The sequence below is a fragment of the Ovis canadensis genome, chromosome 3 (assembly GCF_042477335.2).
Source record: "Ovis canadensis isolate MfBH-ARS-UI-01 breed Bighorn chromosome 3, ARS-UI_OviCan_v2, whole genome shotgun sequence".
In the NCBI taxonomy this organism is placed as follows: Eukaryota; Metazoa; Chordata; class Mammalia; order Artiodactyla; family Bovidae; genus Ovis; species Ovis canadensis.
In genome coordinates, this window is record NC_091247.1 from 90,782,612 (window position 1) to 90,803,228 (window position 20,617).

The following is a 20,617-nucleotide window of genomic DNA, read 5'->3' on the forward strand; positions in this document are numbered from 1 at the left end:
AAGAAATATCAGGAAATATAAATTCTCAAGACCTATGCCACCAACTGCTAAGATGCATTATATTTCTTTGGGTCATTTATCATTCTTTGGAGGGAAATAAAATGAGGGTTTCAAAAATTAATTACAACATCTGGATTGGAGGCAAACCAGGAGTCAGATGTTACGTAATCTGCTCCCGTAATGTGTGCCCGCACACATACCCCTCTGATGAAAGTAAGACATCAGGAGTGAAGGTATTTAAGTAAAAGAGAATTATCAGCTTCCAAAGGAGGTAAGAAGAACTGGTTTCCAAACACCTCCAGCAGAAGGACTTGGTAAGGGCTCACCTGAATCCTTCATGGGACAGAGGGCGCACTGCATGCCCCAGGCCTCTCCGTACAAACAGCAGCACTCCGTGTACGTCGTCTGCTTGCCGACAAGAGGCCGGCTACACACATACTCGTCACTCAGATGTTCCCAGCACAGATCTTGGTAGACATCGGTTTCTTCAATTTGTTCTGAAAGGGAAGACACGGTTCCATGACAACTGCACTGCTATTCCGATTTCAGAGACACTGTGGTAGAAGCCAGCGAGTCTCAAAGTTTCCATCCTGATTTCTAAGCGTGACTTCCAAGTGCAAGTCTGAAGCCAGCCTGGTCTTTCCATGGATCAGACCTCTGTCATCTCCAACTGGGTGTCATTCCATCAGCTGAAATTCAACCTGCCCATCATGTTCCAATTAAATCCTTCTCTCTGTAGCTTTCACATTATGTAAAACCCTCCACGATCTTGCCTATACTTCATAGTCCTGATGGACTTCTTATTCTTCCAATAGCTGATTTTTCACGTTTACTCCTCTGTCAAATCCTACCTTTTCCTTCTACACAAAATTTTGGGGATTCAGCCTTTTTCATCCATTTCATCTGCCAAAGCCCTGAACGAGTGACACTTCATCCTAGGGTTCTTAATTCTAACCTTTCTACTTTTCAATAGATTTCAACCAAAGCAGTCTCCTGAATGTGCTGATGCATTGATCAATTAAGTCAATTATTAGGAGCACATCACCTTCAGGCATGAACGGGGACTCCTACCAATGGACTCCAGAGCCCTCCACCACTGATGAATTCCACCCTCTGCTCTGCCCAGTCTCATCTGTGTCCTCTATTCAGTCAAGCAAACCTAATTATTTTCCCTTCAACTTACATCTTCCTCAGTTGCCTTTGAGGGTTAAATATGATCAACCCTCAAGTATGGAAGAGCTCTGCCATCTGCTCAGTCACTCCTTGTCCTGGTGTCCATTAAGTCAGGATGTATAGGGTGTTAAATCTGCATATTGATGATACGACACTTATTCTTTCTCTTAGCATCTCATTTTAATTTTTTCAAAATACCCAAGGAATCCGTTTTTCTATTTTCCGACAGCTCGCATTTCAGTCAAAAGGAAAACCTTATGACATTTATTTGGACACAGACTTGCTTCTCACATCCAAACATACCATGTGATTCAGTTGGTCGGATACATCTTTTTTCCGAAGCATCCAGGACCATTGGGTGGGTACAGAAGCAGTTATAAGAGCCTTCTGTATTGACGCACTGGCCATCAATGCAACTGCTGGGGTCTTGACACTCGTCTATATCTTCAGAGAAAAAAAAAAACGAAGGAAAATCAGCAATCAGTTGCACCTCATACACTTAACCAAACTTAATGCACCGCTAAATTTAGTCCAGATTTCAAGGTCTGCCACATTTTAATTAGCTACACATCATCATCCAAAAGAGAACAGCTCTGACTATAAAAATGTTAAGCTGTATTGATTGGAAAAATAACATTCCCCTACAGCTGCTGACATTAAATAAGGAAAGAAAACATTTAAGAACAGGATATACTTAGAAATTTAAGATAAAATGCCTCTTTATGACAGTTTTAAAATTATTTCCTTCTGCTATGTTTTTCTGCATAGTATATATGGTTTTCTGCTTAGGCATTAAAGTTTGGGTCCGTATTTAAAAATGACTTTCAGTGTATGGTATGAGTGATGAAACAGGAGGCTCCCCAGACCAAAAGAACACTTCAGTTATACCAGTGACCTGAATTATAATTCCACACTGAATATTAACTCTTCAAAATCTATTCAAACAGTAGTTTGAAGGATTTTTATTTTCTTAAATATTGCTCAAGAAAAGGATTCATAAAACATTTACAGATCTTTTCAACATGAGATTTAGATTCTAATAAACTTTTTATATAAAACATTACTATTTTTTCCCATCTGTTTTCACAGGACATCACAAAATATCCTCTTAAAACTTACCAAAGCACTGCAATTTGACAGGATCATAGTATGTTCCTTGCTTACAGTAGCATTCATAACCAGGCTGAGTGTTCATACAGAAGCCATTTTTGCAGATCTCCTGTCCAAAAAGTAGGCATTCATCTGCATCTATGGGGAAAAAGTGGTCATAATATCTCTATCATTGAGATGTTAAAGAGAGTGGTTAATAAGGAAATACTCATATGTGTAATTTAAATTTCACCAAAGTGAAAAATCTGGAATTTATTTTAGAATTACAGGCTAATAATATGAAATGTATAAAGCATATCGACTTTTGTTTTCTTCTTTTCCATTCTTTATCACTAATCTATGGCCATTAGTAAAAAAGGTCCTAGCAAAGTAGGATGCTTTCTAAAAAAGCAAAAATCTTTGCTTTGTTGATAACCATTAAAGGCCAACATAATGATCAAATTTATATTGGTCCTAATGTACAATTTTTAATATTGTCCTGGAATAAAAGAATAAATCTATTAAAGTACAGAATTTTGCATTAAGTACTTTTACATATGTTACCTTATTTTACCCTCATGACAGTCTTTGAAACATCATTTCAGAGATGGAAACTCAGAATCTTAAGCGAAGTCCCACCGTCATACAGTCTTACATGTTCTCCTTCCCAAGCCACACTTCTACCCAGAGACTACTGGGTAGAATTCGAACGGAAGCCATGCTTCTACTTGAATGTCAGATATGAACACTCATTGCAAATTAGTTTCTGCTTGAAACTGACCTTTATAGTTTTCACCATCAACGCCATAAGATTCTTCCGAGGGGACAAAACCTTTCCCTCTAGGACACATTTCAGTGAATTCAGCTGATTTCAGAAGAGACAAGGAAAAAAAAAAAAAGTTGAAAAAAAAAAAAAACTTCCATGATTTTTTTCCCTCCACGAGTATGTTTTACATTCAGTTTTGCTTTCTCAAATTCAGTAACTTAAAGGCAAACCTTGCCATCTAATTCAGACAAATAAATTCAGTACAATCTCTAAATTACAAAGTAGGTGCAAATAAACCTAATAACTTCATAAGTTTACTTATAATTTAAAAAAAAACTTGATATTCACTTTTTTATCCATGTTTTACTTATAAGTGCTATGGAGTTTTATGGCTTATTTCACCATTACTATGGTTTCCAGTATTTTATCTGGAGGAGGGCATGGCAACCCACTCCAGTATTCTTGCCTGGAGAATCCCATGGACAGAGGAGCCTGGTGGGTGACAGTCCATAGGGTCGCAAAGAGTCAGACACGAATGAAGTGACCTGAGCACTAGTATTTTAAATTTCTAATAAGAATCCATCAAGAAGAACCTTGGCTTTAAATATACAAGCTCTAATTAGGAACAATGCTGTGTCCGTGTTAGAAAAAGTCATTGCTTTTATATTAAAAATGGAATAAAACTGAATTATCTTTCTGACAAAATATCATATGGAATGTCACCATAACAGCATATTCTGTGATAAACAGAAGCTCAAGAATTTATATTGAGGCAGGACAGGGTTTGGTTTCTAGCCTTCTAGAAATCCACTAGAAGGTATCTTACCTCAATTTGACTACAGCAGGTACCAGTAGCTGTTAGCACTTTGAGGCTTCAATAACCCAAATGAGAACATTCCAAGACCCATGAACAGCAAATACCAGTGTGAACACAGCACTCAGCTGACTCTTACCAGTCCCCAGGACCGGGCAGGGGAAGATCTCACAGTTGTCTCCCCACCCAGCACCGGAGGTGCAGCAGCACTCCTGCTTGGTGACATTGGGAGCCAGCACGTTGTCGCACAGACTGGCGTCGTTCAGATTATAGTAGCATTCTTTCTTTTCTTCTCTGGGTTGATCTACTTCTGAGTCTAAAGAGAAAGCAAAAAAGAGTGTTGACAGGATACATCAAATCTATCTGTATCGCAATGGAATCGAAACACAGTGGATGGATATGCCAATGGCACTTCATTTACAGAAGGCTGCTTTCTATTCTGTATCAGATTCTTCCACTTCAAGATAAAAATGCACTTGAATCCTGAATTTTCATGGATTTCTAACCCACCCCAACGTGTAAATCTGTCAAAATCATTTCCTTTGACGTTAACCAATTACTATATTCATGTGAATTTGGCTGTGAGTACAGTTTCCATATCTGCTTTCTTGCCAAACATAGGGCCATTCTTTACTGAGCTATAACACCTAATTAAATCAATGAACATTTTCCCTGACACTGAACCAGAGATGTGAGGCCACTCATAATATTTAACCCTTAGATAGTTATTGAGTTAACCGTGCTCCCCCAATCTTTCCTGAACAGTGCAAAGCAGAGGAAGACAACCAGAAAAACACTGCGGTAACCTGAGCCTATAAAATAATCTAACTACTCAAACTGCTGCAACTGTATGACTTTGAATGAAACAGTGAGAGCCGGCTAAGCTTCAGGATAGCATTTCAAGCCCAGGTTCTAGTCCCAGCGCAAGTGTGTCCTAAAGAGTATATATTCCAACAGAATCCACTTAACCTTCTGTCTAAAAGACAAGGTGATATGATAGAACACAAATGATGAAGACCTCCAGTGAATTCCCTTGTGGTCTAGTGGTGAGGACTCTGTACTTTCATTGATGAGGGCACAGGTTCAATACCTGATCAGGGAACTAAGGTAAGATTCCACAAGCTGCATAGTTCGGCAAACAAACAAACAAACAAACAAACAACTCCACCTAGTTTCAGACAATACTAATGACTTAATCCCATCAGACTTGAAATCTATGAGTAAGTTTGTGCTTTTAAAAAACAATTTAAAAATCTATTATCTAGGAAGTGCTATAGAGTTCAAATTACTGCCTGATCCAGTTAGAATTTATTAAGTTTTAGTTTTATGCTATGTCAAATGAAAAGTTGCTGTAATCAACACTGCTGGGAGAAATATCAATAACCTCAGATATGCAGATGACACCACCCTAATGGTAGAAAGTAAAGAAGAACTAAAGAGCCTTTTGATGAAGGTGAAGGAAGACAGTGAAAAAGCTGGCTTAAAACTCAACATTCAAAACACTAGAGATCATGGTACCCAATCCCATCATTTCATGGCAAATTGATGGGGAAAAAATGGAAACAGTGACAGATTTTATTTTGGGGGGGCTCCAAATTCACTGCAGATGATGACTGCAGACATGAAATTAAAACACACTTGCTCCTTAGAAGAAAAGCTGTGACAAACCTAGATAGCATATTAAAAAGCGGAGACATCATTTTGTTGACAAAGGTCCGTCTAGTCAAAGCTATGGTTTTTCCAGTAGTCAAGTGTGGATGTGAGAGTTGGGCCATAAAGAAGGCTGAGCCCTGAAGAATTGATGCTTTTGAACTGTGGTGCTGAAGAAGACTCTTGAGAGTCCCTCAGGCAGCAAGATCAAACCAGTCAATCCTAAAGGAAATCAACGCTGAATATTCATTGGAAGGACTGATGCTGAAGCTCCAATATTTTGCCCACCTGATGCGAAGAGCTGACTCATTGGAAGAGACCCTGATGCTGGGAAAGATTGAGGGCAGGAGGAGAAGTGGGCAACAGAGGATGAGATGGTTGGATGGCATCACCGACTCAAAGGACATGAGTTTGAGCAAACTCCGAGAGATAGTGAAGGACAGGGAAACCTGGTGTCGCAAAGAGTCAGACACGACTGAGCAACTCAACAATAACAACTGCCATTACAATTACTTAGGTTAATACTAATGAAATATTTTCATTAGAATTGCTATCTACAGATTCTTAACCGGAAGAAACTATAGGAACAAAGGCATAACCCTTGCCAGTGAGGGTAAGACTTTAATCTCAATACCTACATTTTTAAAAAAGTTGATAGATCATTATACTATTAGGAAAGTTTAATGAGTTATTTTCATAACAGTTTCCTATATATTTGTTTTGGCAGGGTCAAATTGACTGCAGAAACCTGATGAATATATCACATAACAAAGATGTCCTTGATGAGTAACTTCATAAAATTCTATCAGCAGAGTTACTACCCTTCCTTTTCCCTTATGGCAGTAAAAACAAGCAAAATAGCAAACAAAGCTTCGATGTGTATATTATTCCCAGAATGCAGAGTATCAGTGAGAATGTAAAGGATCCCTCTCACCCGTGACTCTGGCTAATTCTCAGGTTATTCTATGTTTGACAGAATTCAGCTTGGACTCTACTTTAAGTCTTAACAGCTGATATCATATTCAAACCTAGAATAAGTATCTAGGAAAAAACTGAAATGCTGATTCCTATGCAGTTTATGAAGTGGTTTTAAATCATTTCCTTGTATGTGAAATTGGATAAAACCTGTCAGATCCCCTGTGTGTGTCAACTAGCTGTTCTAGACTGCTGGGGACAGAGTGCTTTGCTGGATCTCGGGGAATGGATCACCACCACCATTCCATCCTCTTCAAGATGGGCCCCAAGCTCTCCCATTGAGTATCACTGGGGAAAATTAAGGGCATTTTTAATTAATATTAAATCAATCATGAGCCCTATAAAAATTTTATAAACTTTCTCCCAAGATGTGTAAATAAGTTGGCAGCCTATTACTATGAACAATTCCACTCATTATATTCAATTTGCTAAAAATGCAACTACTTATTAATGAATGAATGCCTTTAGAAATATAAATAACTCAGCAACAGAACTAGAGCGTTGCCAATCAAGTTAACAGTCTGTTAAAAGAATGCTCAATTGAATAATTGTTTTTCTCTTTGTACAAAGTTGTGGTTTCTATGACAAGATGGAATATTGTACAGTAACACCTCAATGAAGCCTGCTGCATTCATAGGTAATTAGAGACCACAGGCTTCTGAGTCAAAAACTTCATTTCCACTTAAACACTATTTCTACCATGTTCTTTACACTCACAGAAATAAAATTTCTTTTTTCTTTGGAAGGAAACTCTAAGGTGATTGCATAAGAGAAATAATCAATATCACTGTATTATTCAGGTTTTACATTGGTTATTACAAGTTCTGCTCTTATTTTCTTTCCAAGCAGTTTGAAAGTTCAGTGTTTACACAGCTGAAATTGAGGATTAGTCAGGCCCTCATCCGTGTTTGGAAAGAGATGCAAATTCCTTTAAAGAAAAAAAAAAAAAAACTGGTCCATAAAGGTCATTCTGTGAAAAGCGACATTTTCCCTATCTTCTTAACCTTTAAATAATTAACTTCCTAGAGCATTTTTCCACTGGGGCAACAATCTGCTCAATAAATACATGTAATGTTATTTCTTAAAAAAAAAAAAACAAAAAAACTCTATGAGTTTACATCACTGCTGCCAGGGGAGGAATTTTTCTATCACAAAATAATTTTGAAAGATCAAATCAAATGATGTAGAAGGTGCCAAGCTTGGAAAAGAATTGATTCTATTTTTCTTAAAGATTTTACTAATAATGTTAGCCATACTTCATATTTCAATGCATAGACTTCTAGGAAATATATTACTTCACCTCCAGTATTTTCATATTTGATTTTTCAATATGTATTAAGAGGCTGGCTTAACATCTGTGTATAAAAAGCAATGTATGTGTTTTAATCCTGGGGGTGTGGCTGGTGATAAAAATGAGGTTTTGGACTTTCCTACTTGGGTGCTTTTTTTGAAGAAATTATCACAAATGTCTTTTCATGCAATGCGCAAAGTATTTAACTCTCCATGAGATAAACAGTACAGATTAAACAGCATCTTCATTTTCTGGAGGAGAGCATTTAGCTTGGATCCAACGTCCTGTGCCTAATGCTTCCCCATACCTCTTCTATGGGGCTCAGCTTCCTAGCATCTCAATCAACATGAGTTTATTTAGCTTTGCCTTTGCCCAGGGGGCAGGAGCTAATTCCTGCCGGCCTGGAGTTCAGTGTTAAGCCCACGTACAGTGTGATGGTCTTCTGTTACTCTGAATAGGAAGGAGCGAGTTTGAGCAGTAGGTACCACTGGTGAATTGCCCTTTCTAGAAGCTCTCCTCTCCTGTTTCATCAGAAAGAGAACGTGTCTGTTCACTTATGTGACTGTTTCCTGCTTTAGTCTTTCCCCAAGTAGGCCTAATCTTAGGTTTGCTGCTGGGGTGAGGAGATCTGGAACATTTCCTTGGTTACAGCAGACATTTCATTTGCAATATGTCTGGAAGGCCTTTAGATGCCGATCCCCTCCATGCCCCTCTGAGACAGGATGATGACAGCAACCAGAGAGCCACGTTATAAGGATGTGTGAGTAAACAATGCCCCCTAATCCTGAAGAGACATCCATTTATAAAACTGTGACAGTGATGATGCTCAGCAAACTGCTTTTCAATGAAATTATTCAGAAAGCTTTTATTCCCTTTATATTAAAATCATCACAGGCACTAATGTTTTATACCAACTGATACTTCTATGAGAAAAAGAATTTTAATGTAATATTCCAAGAGTAAAAGAGAACTTGGAAATTCATTCCCCGCCCCCGCCCCCCAGTTTTTTCATTCAAAGACTTGGAAAATAAGAAGTGTGTGTGTATGTTTCAAGTGGAATTTAGAAGAAAGCCATTGGTAAGTTTCAGAAAACAGGCACTGACAATACGAATGGGCCAAACACAAAGGGATGCAAATAAAAAGGAAGAATGTAGAAAGGGGGTAACTTCAGATAGTAAAAGACACGGAGGAAATAAAAAGTAAAGGTTCAGAAATGAAGTACAAGAGCAAAAATACTTTCAAAGCAGATTCTTCCACACAGTTGCCATCCTTAAAGAGGTCAATCAGGTGGGGAGTCAGGTCACGACAATGCAAGGAAAGCAAGTGCTGGGCACGTAAGCCACACCGTGCAGGACTCGGGGCAAGGCTATCCTAGAAGGCTGCCTAGAGGAGCTGATATTTTCATATCAAGTCCTTGAAAAATAAACTTTAAAAAATTTGGCCAGAAACTAAGGTGTGACAGGTGAGGAGGAATAAAAAAGTACAACTGTACTTAGGTCTGTGTGGGTAGAGCAGGCAGGGAGTGGTGGGCTACGGAAGGAGGAAGAGCAGCCTGAGAACCAGGCAGGGACACACTAACACGTGAATAAGGATAGGTGCCTTTGTCGCTCAGGTGCTAAGGCAGAGGACAATACCAACCTCTCCTGGAACAGAGGTTTTTTGGTTTTGCTTTCTTAGTGATGAAGAAGTTAGAAGATACTGAGAGGAGCAAGCCTGGGAGAGAAACAGGCTGGGGAGAGGGTAAGAAGAGAAAGTCTCATGGATGGAGGGGCTTCCCTGGTGGCCCAGTAGCTAAGACTTTGTGCTTCTGATGCAGGGGGCCTGGGTTAGACCCCTGGTCGGGGAACTAGATCCCACATGCCACAACTGGAAGTCTCACATGCTCCAGTAAAAACCCACATGCCACAACTGAGACATGGCACAGCCAAATAAATAAATATTATTTCTTACAAAGGCTCATTGATGGAGCTATTACTAGAAACTGGAGAAGTCAGGAGAAGAAAAGCGGGCAGATCTGGGTGAAAGAAGAGACTCCTGAAAGCAGAATAAAGCGCTGTGGAGAAAGAACCGAGAGACACCGGGGCGACGTGCAGCCAGCAACACAGAAGGCAAGCAGACGACGTCACCGCAGCGCAGCCCCAGCACAACACCGGAACACGTGCACGGTGGGGCCTAGCAAGGGTGACCTCAAGAATAAAACCACATCTGCAGTGACATGCAAGGTGTCTGGAAATATTTAAAAGGAATCGTAGAAACCATTCCTCTCCAGGTCCCGTTTGTAGCAAGTTCTAAGAACCAAGGGCTTCCCTGGTGGCTCAGTGGTAAAGAATCTGCTTGCAATGCAGACTGGGTTCGATCCCTGGGTGGGGAAGATCCCCTGGAGAAGAAATTGGCAACCTACTCCAGTATTCTTGCCTGGAGAATCCATAGATAGAGGAGCCTGGAGGGCTACAGTCCATGGGGTAGCAAAGAGTCAGACACAACTGAGCAACGAACACTAGGATCTAAAATGTATTTCTAATGCAACAGTGTGGGTGTCACTTGTATTAAGATAAAATGGTTTATATATATATATATATGTATATATATATATATGGTTTACTCAACTGGTATGTCAGTTCATTCAAATATCAACACCTCCTTATTAAAAATTCATTTGAGATACTATATACAGCAAGCAGAAATCTTCATGAAAATAAAAGCACAATTTGGTAGTAAACTCCTCTTGCTCTGGTTTTTGGAGGTAGAAAGAAACTTGACCCAATCTTTTTTTTAATAACAAGTGAGCATATTTTCCTCAGTCTTACCTACATTTATGGTATAGATCCACTACAAATACACAATAAGACCTCAGGAGTTTTATGGCATTTTACAATGTTTGCATTCTAAATACTGTGGTTTCAGTCTTTAATTTTTTTTTCCTACCAAAGGTCTTTTTTTCCAATCAGAAATTATTTAAAAAAAATTCTTCCAAAGTTAATTTATTTTACAGGTTAGCTAAATACATTTAAAAAAACTCACTCTGCCAACTATAACAGTTGGGTGATATTATACGTGGTCTCCTGCCTTTAAAAAAAATACGCACATACACAAAGCCTGCAGTAGACCTCTCCAGAAGAGAGAACAAGAACGCTGTTTGGGTTCACTTGTCAGAACCACAGGATGATCTGCATGAAGCAGGGACCTGCTCACTTTTTCTTTTGTTCTACTTGTAATTTAACAAAAGCACATACGGGTACTGTCACTTCTAGTAGAAGTACGGACAGACTATTCCTCAGTTAAGTGTGGTCCATTATATCTTTGATGAAATGAATAATTTTTATTCTACAGAACTAGGAATGAGATGATGGGGGAGAGAAGGAACATTCTTGAATGTGGAGAAACCTATTATTCAGCAGGTACTGAGTGTTTGCCATAGGGCAGGCACTATGTAAGCAGTGAGCTGGGTGGCAGCCGATGCAGAGAGGAAGGACACAGCATAAAAAGGTCTTGTTACCCTGCTGGTGGGTGTGAGGTTCCTGCTGCAGGCAGGAATAAGCAGCTGAAAGTTTTAAGGGTTTAAAACCAGATTTGTGTTTTGAAAATAAGAATTGGCAGCAGTGTGGAACAGGAATCGATGGGAGAAACGGTGAGAGAAACGAGGAGAAGGCAAGTGCTGCAGTCCAGGTGAGAGATGCTGAAGGACTGGCCTGGGGCAGGGCTAACAGAGTAGCAGAGAGATTTGAAGGATACTGTTGAGGAAGAGTTGGCAGGATGTTACAATGGCTTGGATAAATGGGGATACGACCTCAGGATTTCCAGTATAGATGTTTGGCAATTAATGAGTATACACAGGAAAAGTAACAAGTTGGAGAGGGAAGCATAAATAATTTGGTTTTGGATAGTTTTAGAGAGAAATGCTTATAAGACACGCCAGGAAGAAGGTCCAATAACAAGCGGCTGGAAACAGAGGAGTGTGGGACACGGGAGAGGGGTGGAGGCAAACATATTTATTTTGGCTGTCCACACCAACTGGCAATAGTTGACTCGGAGAACAGGTACAACATCCCAGGAGAAGAACAGAGAGTAAAAAGAGGGGAAAATATGCAGAGCTCTCTGGGACATTATTATTTAAGGAATGGCAATAGAAAGAGTCCAGAAGGAGACAGAAAAAGACCAATGTAAATGGTAGGAGGATACGGGGAAGAGGAATGTCCTGAAATCAATCAAAGGGAAAAGCGGGAGGGAAGATGAGAAACTCATAGAAGAAGGAGTTTCACCCAGATGAAGGGTCTGAGGGCCTGATCTCAGTGCACTGAGGATGAACTGGAAGACAAGGATTTGGAGGTCAACATGGTGCCAGAAATTATTCCTGGATCGTAACACAGCAGGGGCATTTTCTTTACTGATGTATTTTTATATTTGCAAATTTTCTGAGAATATGCATTGTTTTAAAATGAGAACAAAACAAAGAAATAAAGTAAAAAGGAAGCAGATTTTTAGAAGAATGTGGTATCATGGGGTCTTTGGCCTGGAGAAGCAGAATTAAGTGGAAAGATCCTGGAATTGGGTTCCTGGGCCATTCTGCCAAATATTAGCTATATGACCCTAAACATAAGATTTAGAAATTCTCTATAGGCCTTGCCTTCCTTCAGTTCAGTTCAGTAACTCAGTCGTGTCCAATTCTTTGTGACCCCATGGACTGCAGCAGGCCAAGCCTCCCTGTCCATTACCAACTCCCAGAGTTTACTCAAACTCATGTCCATTGAGTCAGTGAGGCCATCCAACCATTTCATCCTCTGTAATCCCCTTCTCCTCCTGCCTTCCATCTTTCCCAGCATCAGGGTCTTTTCAAATGAGTCAGTTCTTCACATCAGATGGCCAAAGGATTGAAGTTTCAGCTTCAACATCAGTCCTTCCAATGAACACCCACGACTGATCTCCTTTAGGATGGACTGGTTGGATCTCCTTGCAGTCCAAGGGACTTTCAAGAGTCTTCTCCAACACCATAGTTCAAAAGCATCAATTCTTCAGCATTTATCTTTCTTTATAGTCCAACTCTCACATCCATACATGATTATTGGAAAACCATAGCATTGACTAGATGGACCTTTGTTGGCAAAGTAATGTCTCTGCTTTTTAACATGTTATCTAGGTTGGTCATAACTGTTCTTCCAACAAGCAAGTGTCTTTTAATTTTGTGGCTGCAGTCACCATCTGCAGTGATTTTGGAGACCAAAAAATAAAGTCAGCCACTGTTTCCACTGTTTGCCATCTCTTTGCCAAGAAGTGATTGGACCCAATCACTTTCAGTTTTCTGAATGTTGAGCTTTAAGCCAGCTTTTTCACTCTCCTCTTTCACTTTCATCAAGAGGCTTTTTAGTTCCTCTTCACTTTCTGCCATAAGGGTGGTGTCCTCTGCATATCTGAGGTTATTGATATTTCTCCCGGCAATCTTGATTCCAGCTTGTGCTTCATCCAGCCCAGCGTTTCTCATGATGTACTCTGCACATAAGTTAAATAAGCAGGGTGACAATATACAGCCTTGACGTACTCCTTTTCCTATTTGGAACCAGTCTGTTGTTCCATGTCCAGTTCTAACTGTTGCTTCTTGACCTTCATATAGATTTCTCAAGAGGCAGGTCAGGTGGTCTGGTATTCCCATCTATTTCAGAATTTTCCACAGTTTATTGTGATGCACACAAAGGCTTTGGCATAGTCAATAAAGCAGAAGTAGATGTTTTTCTGGAATTCTCTTGCTTTTTTGATGATCCAACGGATGTTGGCAATTTGATCTCTGGTTCCTCTGCCTTTTCTGAATCCAGCTTGAACATCTGGAAGTTCTTGGTTCACGTACTGTTGAAGCCTGGCTTGGAGAATTTTGAGCATTACTTTACTAGTGTGTGAGATGAGTGCAATTGTGCGGTAGTTTGAGCACTCTTTGGCATTGCCTTTCTTTGGGATTGGAATGAAAACTGACCTTTTCCAGTCCTGCGGCCACTGCTGAGTTTTCCAAATTTGCTGGCATATTGAGTGCAGCACTTTCACAGCATCATCTTTCAGGATTTGAAATAGCTTTACTGGAATTCCATCACCTCCACTAGCTTTGTTTGTAGTGATGCTTCCTAAGGCCCACTTGACTTCTCATTCCAGGATGTCTGGCTCTAGGTGAGTGATCACACCATTGTGATTATCTGGGTCATGAAGATCTTTTTTGTACAGTTCTTCTGTGTATTCTTGCCACCTCTTCTTAATATCTTCTGCTTCAGTTAGGTCCATACCATTTCTGTCCTTTATCGAGCCCATCTTTGCATGAAATGTTCCCTTGAAGAGATCTCTAGTCTTTTCCATTCTACTGTTTTCCCCTATTTCTTTGCATTGATCACTGAGGAAGGCTTTCTTATCTCTCCTTGCTATTCCTTGGAACTCTACATTCAAATGGGTATATCTTTCCTTTTCTCCTTTGCCTTTAGTTTCTCTTCTTTTCTCAGCTATTTGTAATGCCTCCTCAGACAACCATTTTGCCTTTTTGCATTTCTTTTTCTTGAGCATAGTCTTGATCCCTGCCTCCTGTACAATGTCACAAACCTCCATCCATAGTTCTTCAGGCACCCTGTGTATCAGATCTAATCCCTTGAATCTATTTGTCACTTCCACTGTATAATCATAAGGGATTTGATTTAGGTCATACCTGAATGGTCTAGTGATTTTCCCTTCTTTCTTCAATTTAAGCTTCCTTATCTGTAAATAAAGCTGCTGGGCTGGAAAAACATTAAGGTTTTTCTAGATGTAGATGTCTAGGACTGTCAGCTTGTTACATGAGAATAAGCTCTACTGTTTAAGGAAACCCTATCATGAATTGTATTAGAACACTTATTGTATAATCCAAATTAAAACTCCAATTTATAGATCTTATAATTTCTGACCTTGCCTATGTGCCTTTCTTAAATGAGGAACAATTATTACCTTATGCAAATAACAAGCCCAATTTATGTTTTAGAATGTCTGATCTTGTTCATTTTCTTTTCTTAAAGCAAAGAACACCTGTATTAATTATAACATATATCTTTGTGTTCTTTTCATTAAACTTTCCTTTCTAAAAATAAAATTCAGTTTCCCTCCAGAGTATCCTCTGTGCACCAATCAAGCATTTTGTGGGTATGGCTTCAGTTGCCCACACAAAATATTTATTGCTTCCTTTAGAGTGCCCAAGGACATAAAGTTCTTACTGAGCAATTATCACAGGCACTGAGGAAATAAAAACATCAGGCTATATTTCATAGCCATATCCTTACAGGTGGTGAGTGGTCTGCTATGGGCCTTTTTTAGGTATTTCTGTTTCAGGTGCTTTTAGGCAATGTACAGCAATGTAAATTAGTGGCCAAAGGCCCAAGCAGTGAAAACATTCGACCCAGACTCCCCAAATTAGGTGGGAGCCTAGTAGTTTAGAAACAAAAATCCTGGGACATTAAAGGTCAAAAGTCACCTGGGACGATGCCCTACTGAAGGTAAGAGTCCTTCTGCCAGCCAGTAGGTGTCCCACCTGTTCTTGGACCCACAAATTCACAAGAAATTGTGACCAGCTCTAGCTATTGGGAAGTTCTGCATACTGATCTGAAATCTGTCTTTCTGGCATCCACTCTTCAGCCCCAGTTCTGTCCTCAGTAATGTATCACTTCAGATAAAGATGCTACTGCACCTTATTGGAATGTCTGTTGCCCTGGGGACATTTAGAGCCAAGTAAAAATATTATGGCCTACAAAGCAAATGTATCTTTTTTTTCCTAATTATTTCCCAGGAAGGATGAGATCTAAGCTTTTAGTCTATGATGTAAAGAATGAAATTAGTTTGAATCCTTGATAAAAACTTTAACTTAAATATGGTACAGCATGTTTTGCTCTAGGTAACAGCAGGTTCTTTGACTGGAAAATGATACACACTCTTTTAACTTAACCAACTTGTTAGATGACCAAATGTTCTCCTGTCCTCTGAAAAACATCCTGGCTAATGTCCACAAGCAAGTGGAGGGCTCATAGCCAGTTGGCTGTTCTCAGGTGGGTCCACACACTTCTGTTCTAATGTGTTAGCAGTACGCCAACTGTGACTCAGCTATGCTTATTCTCAAACACTCTGTGCCAATGTAATGATTATTGTAATTACATAAGTAAATTGCATATAAACTATTCAAATATGAGTGAGTAGAAGAGTTGTTTCTAGAACAAGTTTAAAGCTTTTAGAAAGATTAAGGTAAAAAAAAGTTATCAAATTAGAAGTGGGTAAGACAACCATAGAAAATTGAGAAAAACTGAAAACCTAAAGTGACTTTGCGCTTATTTACTTAGCAAAAGGCCTTTAAATTCTCACTCCCTCTGAAGTGGGTAGTGTAGATAACACATAATAGATGTGGTTTATGCAAGACAAGCCATACAGAATACAAATGGATTTCTACTCAAAGACAGATCTCAGCTCTTCTTTAGAGATCCGGGAATAAACATAAAATCAGTTCAAGTTTGCCAAGAACCATACAAATCGAGATATGGCAGAAGTCAGAGTTGCCAGGGACGATACAAATTAATAAGCTTCACCAGTTACTAAGGCAGATTATACTGACATGGACCAATAAAACAACTGACTATGTACAATATTTGGCAGAAGCCAGAGAACTATGGGGAAAGTAGGCAAGAAACTCAGAAATTAAAGGATCAGATATAATGTTAAGAGGAAAGAGAAACTATGTGTGCATTGGCAGACAAGCTTTATGAAGCTGAATACTCAAAATGCTGTTCTTTGCAGAAGCAGGAAAGTACTTAGGGAACTCCGGAAGAATTTTCCAGAAAGAGTCAGTCAGTGAGAGAACAAGGAGATAAAGGGAGCAAAGAGGCAAGGCAGGTGATAGGGACTTGATTACAGAAAAACTTAAAAAGTAGAAGATGAGGAATAAGGCTTACAAGAAGAGTTACTATGAAGTTTTAAGTAGTTTACAGTGAGCGGGTGGCTCAGACGGTAAAGAATCTGCCTATAATACAGGAGACCTGGGTTTGATCCCTGGAGAGATCCCTGGAGACGGGAATGGTGACCCACTCCAGTATTCCTGTCTTGAGAATTCCACAAACAGAGGAGCCTAGCAGGCTACAGTCCATTGGGTCGCACACAGTCAGACACAACAGAGTAATGACACTTTCACTTTCACACTGTACAGTGAGCTAATCCAGTTCATGGAAAATGGCTCAGATGGTCTCGTGATCTTATTAAGGCACTATTAATCTCTAAAAATGAAGTGAGCAAACTTTAGGATCACAGACATCTACCTTAACTGAAGCTAGGTGAACTGAACAAACCCCTTCTTGACATTACTAAAGCACTCTAGCAAAAAAATATTTGCAGTTAAAAAAAATCCACCATCTCCAAAGAGATCATGAAAGGAAGAGAAGTACGTAACCCTTATGTGTTTGGATTTTAATACTTCACATAGCACTTCATTATTAACAAATAACTTTTATGTATATAATTTTTTCAAAAACCCATAAAGCTCTATGAGGCAAATATAGCCTTTATTTTACAGGTGAGAAAATCATAGATGTTGAATAATATGCCCAAGCTTGCATAGCCAGAAAACAGTTCTCAGATCAGAACCTGGTCATTCCAATTTAAGTATTCAAAAAAAGTGTGGAAAATAAAGGAAAGAATTAAAATTTCCATTAATTCCAATAATTATCTTTTTATGTCTTCTTTCCATCCCCTTTCTCCACAGACTGCGATCACTGGACTATCTTTTAATTTTTTCACTTGACATTGTATCACAGGCACTTAACATGACTACTAACCTTCATACAGATGACTTAATGACTGCACAATACTGTATGAATTATTCCAGTCACAATAAAACTATGGGGGATGGTGCTACTCTATAGAACCAAAGACGAATAAAAAGGTAGTTACTTCACCAATCCTATTATTGGCCAGCCAGGTTTTTGATACCTTTTCTTTTTTTTTCCCATTGCAAGTATAGTTAAGACAAAAAGTCTCTTCTTTATGGCTCATAAGTTGCAGGGATGGTCATTGAAGGAAGAGCAACCCCTTCCTCCAGAAATATTTTTTTCCCTGTCACAGTATTTTTGAATTACTGTCTCTACATTTAATTCTGCACCCATAACCTTTCTGTATTTAATCATTAAGAAGAAAACATGTGTGAATGAAAATATTTTTACATTTTGTTCCCTACTGCTTGCAAAGAGAATTGTCTCACATAGGACAAGTGTACCCTATTGAGGAAGAGCCAAAGCTTTCTTAGAAGCACGGATAAAATCAACTGGGATTGAGCAAGATAGTAACACAGTCTATGTTTCATTTTATTTGGGTCTCAAAGGACCATTTAGGCTCCTACTTGCCTCAAAACACAATCATATTATAGCCACATGGCACAAACTAAAAGGGTGATCTGGAAATTGACTGATTTATCTGGAAAAGCACCAGCTCTCCATGTCAGTGTATGCCATGATGACACAGTCTAAATCAAATTTTAAACAAACATAATCACAGCCATTCTCTTGGCCAAATTCTAGGGGGTGCGGGGGGGAACCTTAAAAATTCCAAGTGTAAGGAAGTCTTTGTAGATCCCGAGGGACCTATATGTTGCTTTTAATTTAGAGTAGTGTCAAAATACGTTTCTCCAAGGGCCAAGAGAGAAGAATTATGCAACTGAATGAGATGTTGCCATATTAAGCTCTGAGCTGATGGCTCTCAGTTTTAGGCAATTCCCAGCCAATGTTCTCATCATTTTGGATCCTTCACCCTCCCCACGGCGTCTCTGGGTTGGAAAGCACATTAGAGGTCATCTAGCTCCAACAGTCATCACCCACGTCTAAAGTCCACTGATAAGGCAGGCCTGGAAACAGCATGGACGCTTCCAGCAGGGTGACAAAATATTTGGTCATTTCTTCCTCACTCCCAGAGTCTTTGGCCCAGACCTGTGTAGGTACAGGTCCCTGGAGAGAAGGCCTCTGTCCAGACAGCGTCACTTACCCATGGAGAGCCGGGAGCGGCACTGCCCGGTCATGGGGCTGTACTCCTGGCTTTCGTCAGCGCACACACACAGGAAGGACCCTTCTACATTTTCACAGAAGGCTTCACCACACACGCCACTGAGCAGCTCACATTCGTTCACATCTGGAAAAGGGAGCACAGATCAAGTCAGACGTGTTCCTCACTCCTGACCACGCTTGTTTTACCAGCTGTGCCATGACTAGTGGTGTCTGCTGGAGCAAGGTGACTCCCCCCACCCCAGGAACAATCAAACCCTTCAGTTTTGGGGGGAAGGGGCTCCCAGAGGCAGGGCTGCAAGCTTTGGTTTGTGTGACAGAACAATGAAAACACAAAGCAAGGCTTGCAAACTCCTATTCCGGTTTTAAGGAACAATTCAAAACTGTACAGCAAGCACTGCATGTACACTTTGTTTAATTTTCACTTCCCTGACTTTTTGACATAATGAGGTCTTAAATAACCGGGTACTTCTGTCTCAGTTTTTAATTCAAGAAAAATTAGCGGCACTGGCATTTCAGAAACTGCCGACTTCTTGAAATGCATTTTTAAAATTGTTTACAATCCACTCACATGTCTAAAGATATAGTTCCCTAGCAGCCAAAATGTTCATAACTTGACAACCAGAATTCAGGCTGGGTATCTCTTTGGGAAATGAAGGAAAATCCCCTGTAAGTAGTTATTGGGTTACATTAATCATTGGCAGGAAGCAAATTGGTCCAGTAACTTCTCACTGATATTACCATCCCTTTAAAATTTCTGTTGGTGTTCCACAGTGTAATTTCTATTTCTGCTAGATATTTTTATTTTTACTTAAATATACTTACCTAAAACACTACAAATTCACAGATGAGTCCATTTTATTCAACAGTAGGCAAGTACATAGATATAAAAAAGGCTATTTTTATGTTTGCCCTTGTCAAATACTACTTTTTATCTTTTCTCCTCTGAAGAAATATTATTAATGAGTGCCCAGTAAACAATGTACCTGACTTGACATCTGAAATGTTCATGTATTTTATGTATTAAACATGATTAGATGTGTACAAACATCAGCGTTCATGAGCACATTCTAAGATGGTTTATAGAAAGTTAACAATTTGAGCAATTATCCAAATCATTCAGGGGAAAAATACTACTTTCACCTGAGATACCCAGTTAATTGGACAAAAAGTTTATCTCTCTTGACTTATTTGGATAATTACCTCGGTTTTCCATTTCACTTTGTATATAAACAGATATAAATCCAATGAGCTGAGTTTTGCTATGAAAAGATATTATGACAAAGTAAAGCAGAGAGTAGGTATGTTTAATCAACCTGGACAGTCATAATTTAGACCAGAAAAATTGACTTTAGAAATTTGCCAGTTTGCATTTATCAATTTTAGGTAACTGTCAAATGGAATTTTCTACTTTCTAACTTGTATTATTTCCATAGCTATTTAAATCTTTCCTACCAGATGGTATTCATTCAATCAAAAAATATTTTCTAGTTTACTTCTATGGTTCAGACTGGAGAGACAATGATGACGTAGGAAGCCTTCAGGGAGCTCCTGCCAACTCCTGCCTTCGTAGAGCTTAATGTCAAGTCATACAGGCCAGGATAAGTGCTAGGAATGAAAGTGCAGAGCACTGCGACAGCATGAACAGTGGACCTTAAGTGCAGTGGTGGGTTAAGGAAGTAATACTGGAACCAAGCTCCATCTGAAGGATGAGTAGATAAGATGGGTAAGCAGCCAGGGTCCAAGCAGTGGGAACAGAGTGGCCAAAGTATGGTCCCAGAGAGCTGATTCATCTCTTAAACCCCGAAGAACACCCAATGTGGTGAGCTACATGTAAGAGG

General features: G+C 39.4%; 1 protein-coding gene across 28 annotated transcripts in view; it reads right to left on the reverse strand.

Annotated features, from left to right (window-relative positions):
- LTBP1 (latent transforming growth factor beta binding protein 1) overlaps positions 1-20,617 on the reverse strand; it is a 458,228-nt gene that overhangs the window by 36,971 nt on the left and 400,640 nt on the right. For 23 of the 28 annotated variants that reach the window (XM_069583578.1, XM_069583577.1, XM_069583571.1 and 20 more), the window contains 6 exons: positions 18,760-18,903; positions 3,982-4,158; positions 3,044-3,127; positions 2,293-2,421; positions 1,477-1,617; positions 327-497 (listed from right to left, as the gene is read on the reverse strand). In XM_069583578.1, coding sequence (XP_069439679.1) covers positions 327-497; positions 1,477-1,617; positions 2,293-2,421; positions 3,044-3,127; positions 3,982-4,158; positions 18,760-18,903 — 846 coding nt within the window. The remainder of the gene's footprint in view (positions 1-326; positions 498-1,476; positions 1,618-2,292; positions 2,422-3,043; positions 3,128-3,981; positions 4,159-18,759; positions 18,904-20,617) is intronic. The other 5 variants (XM_069583586.1, XM_069583585.1, XM_069583581.1 and 2 more) reach the window with 1 other exon arrangement.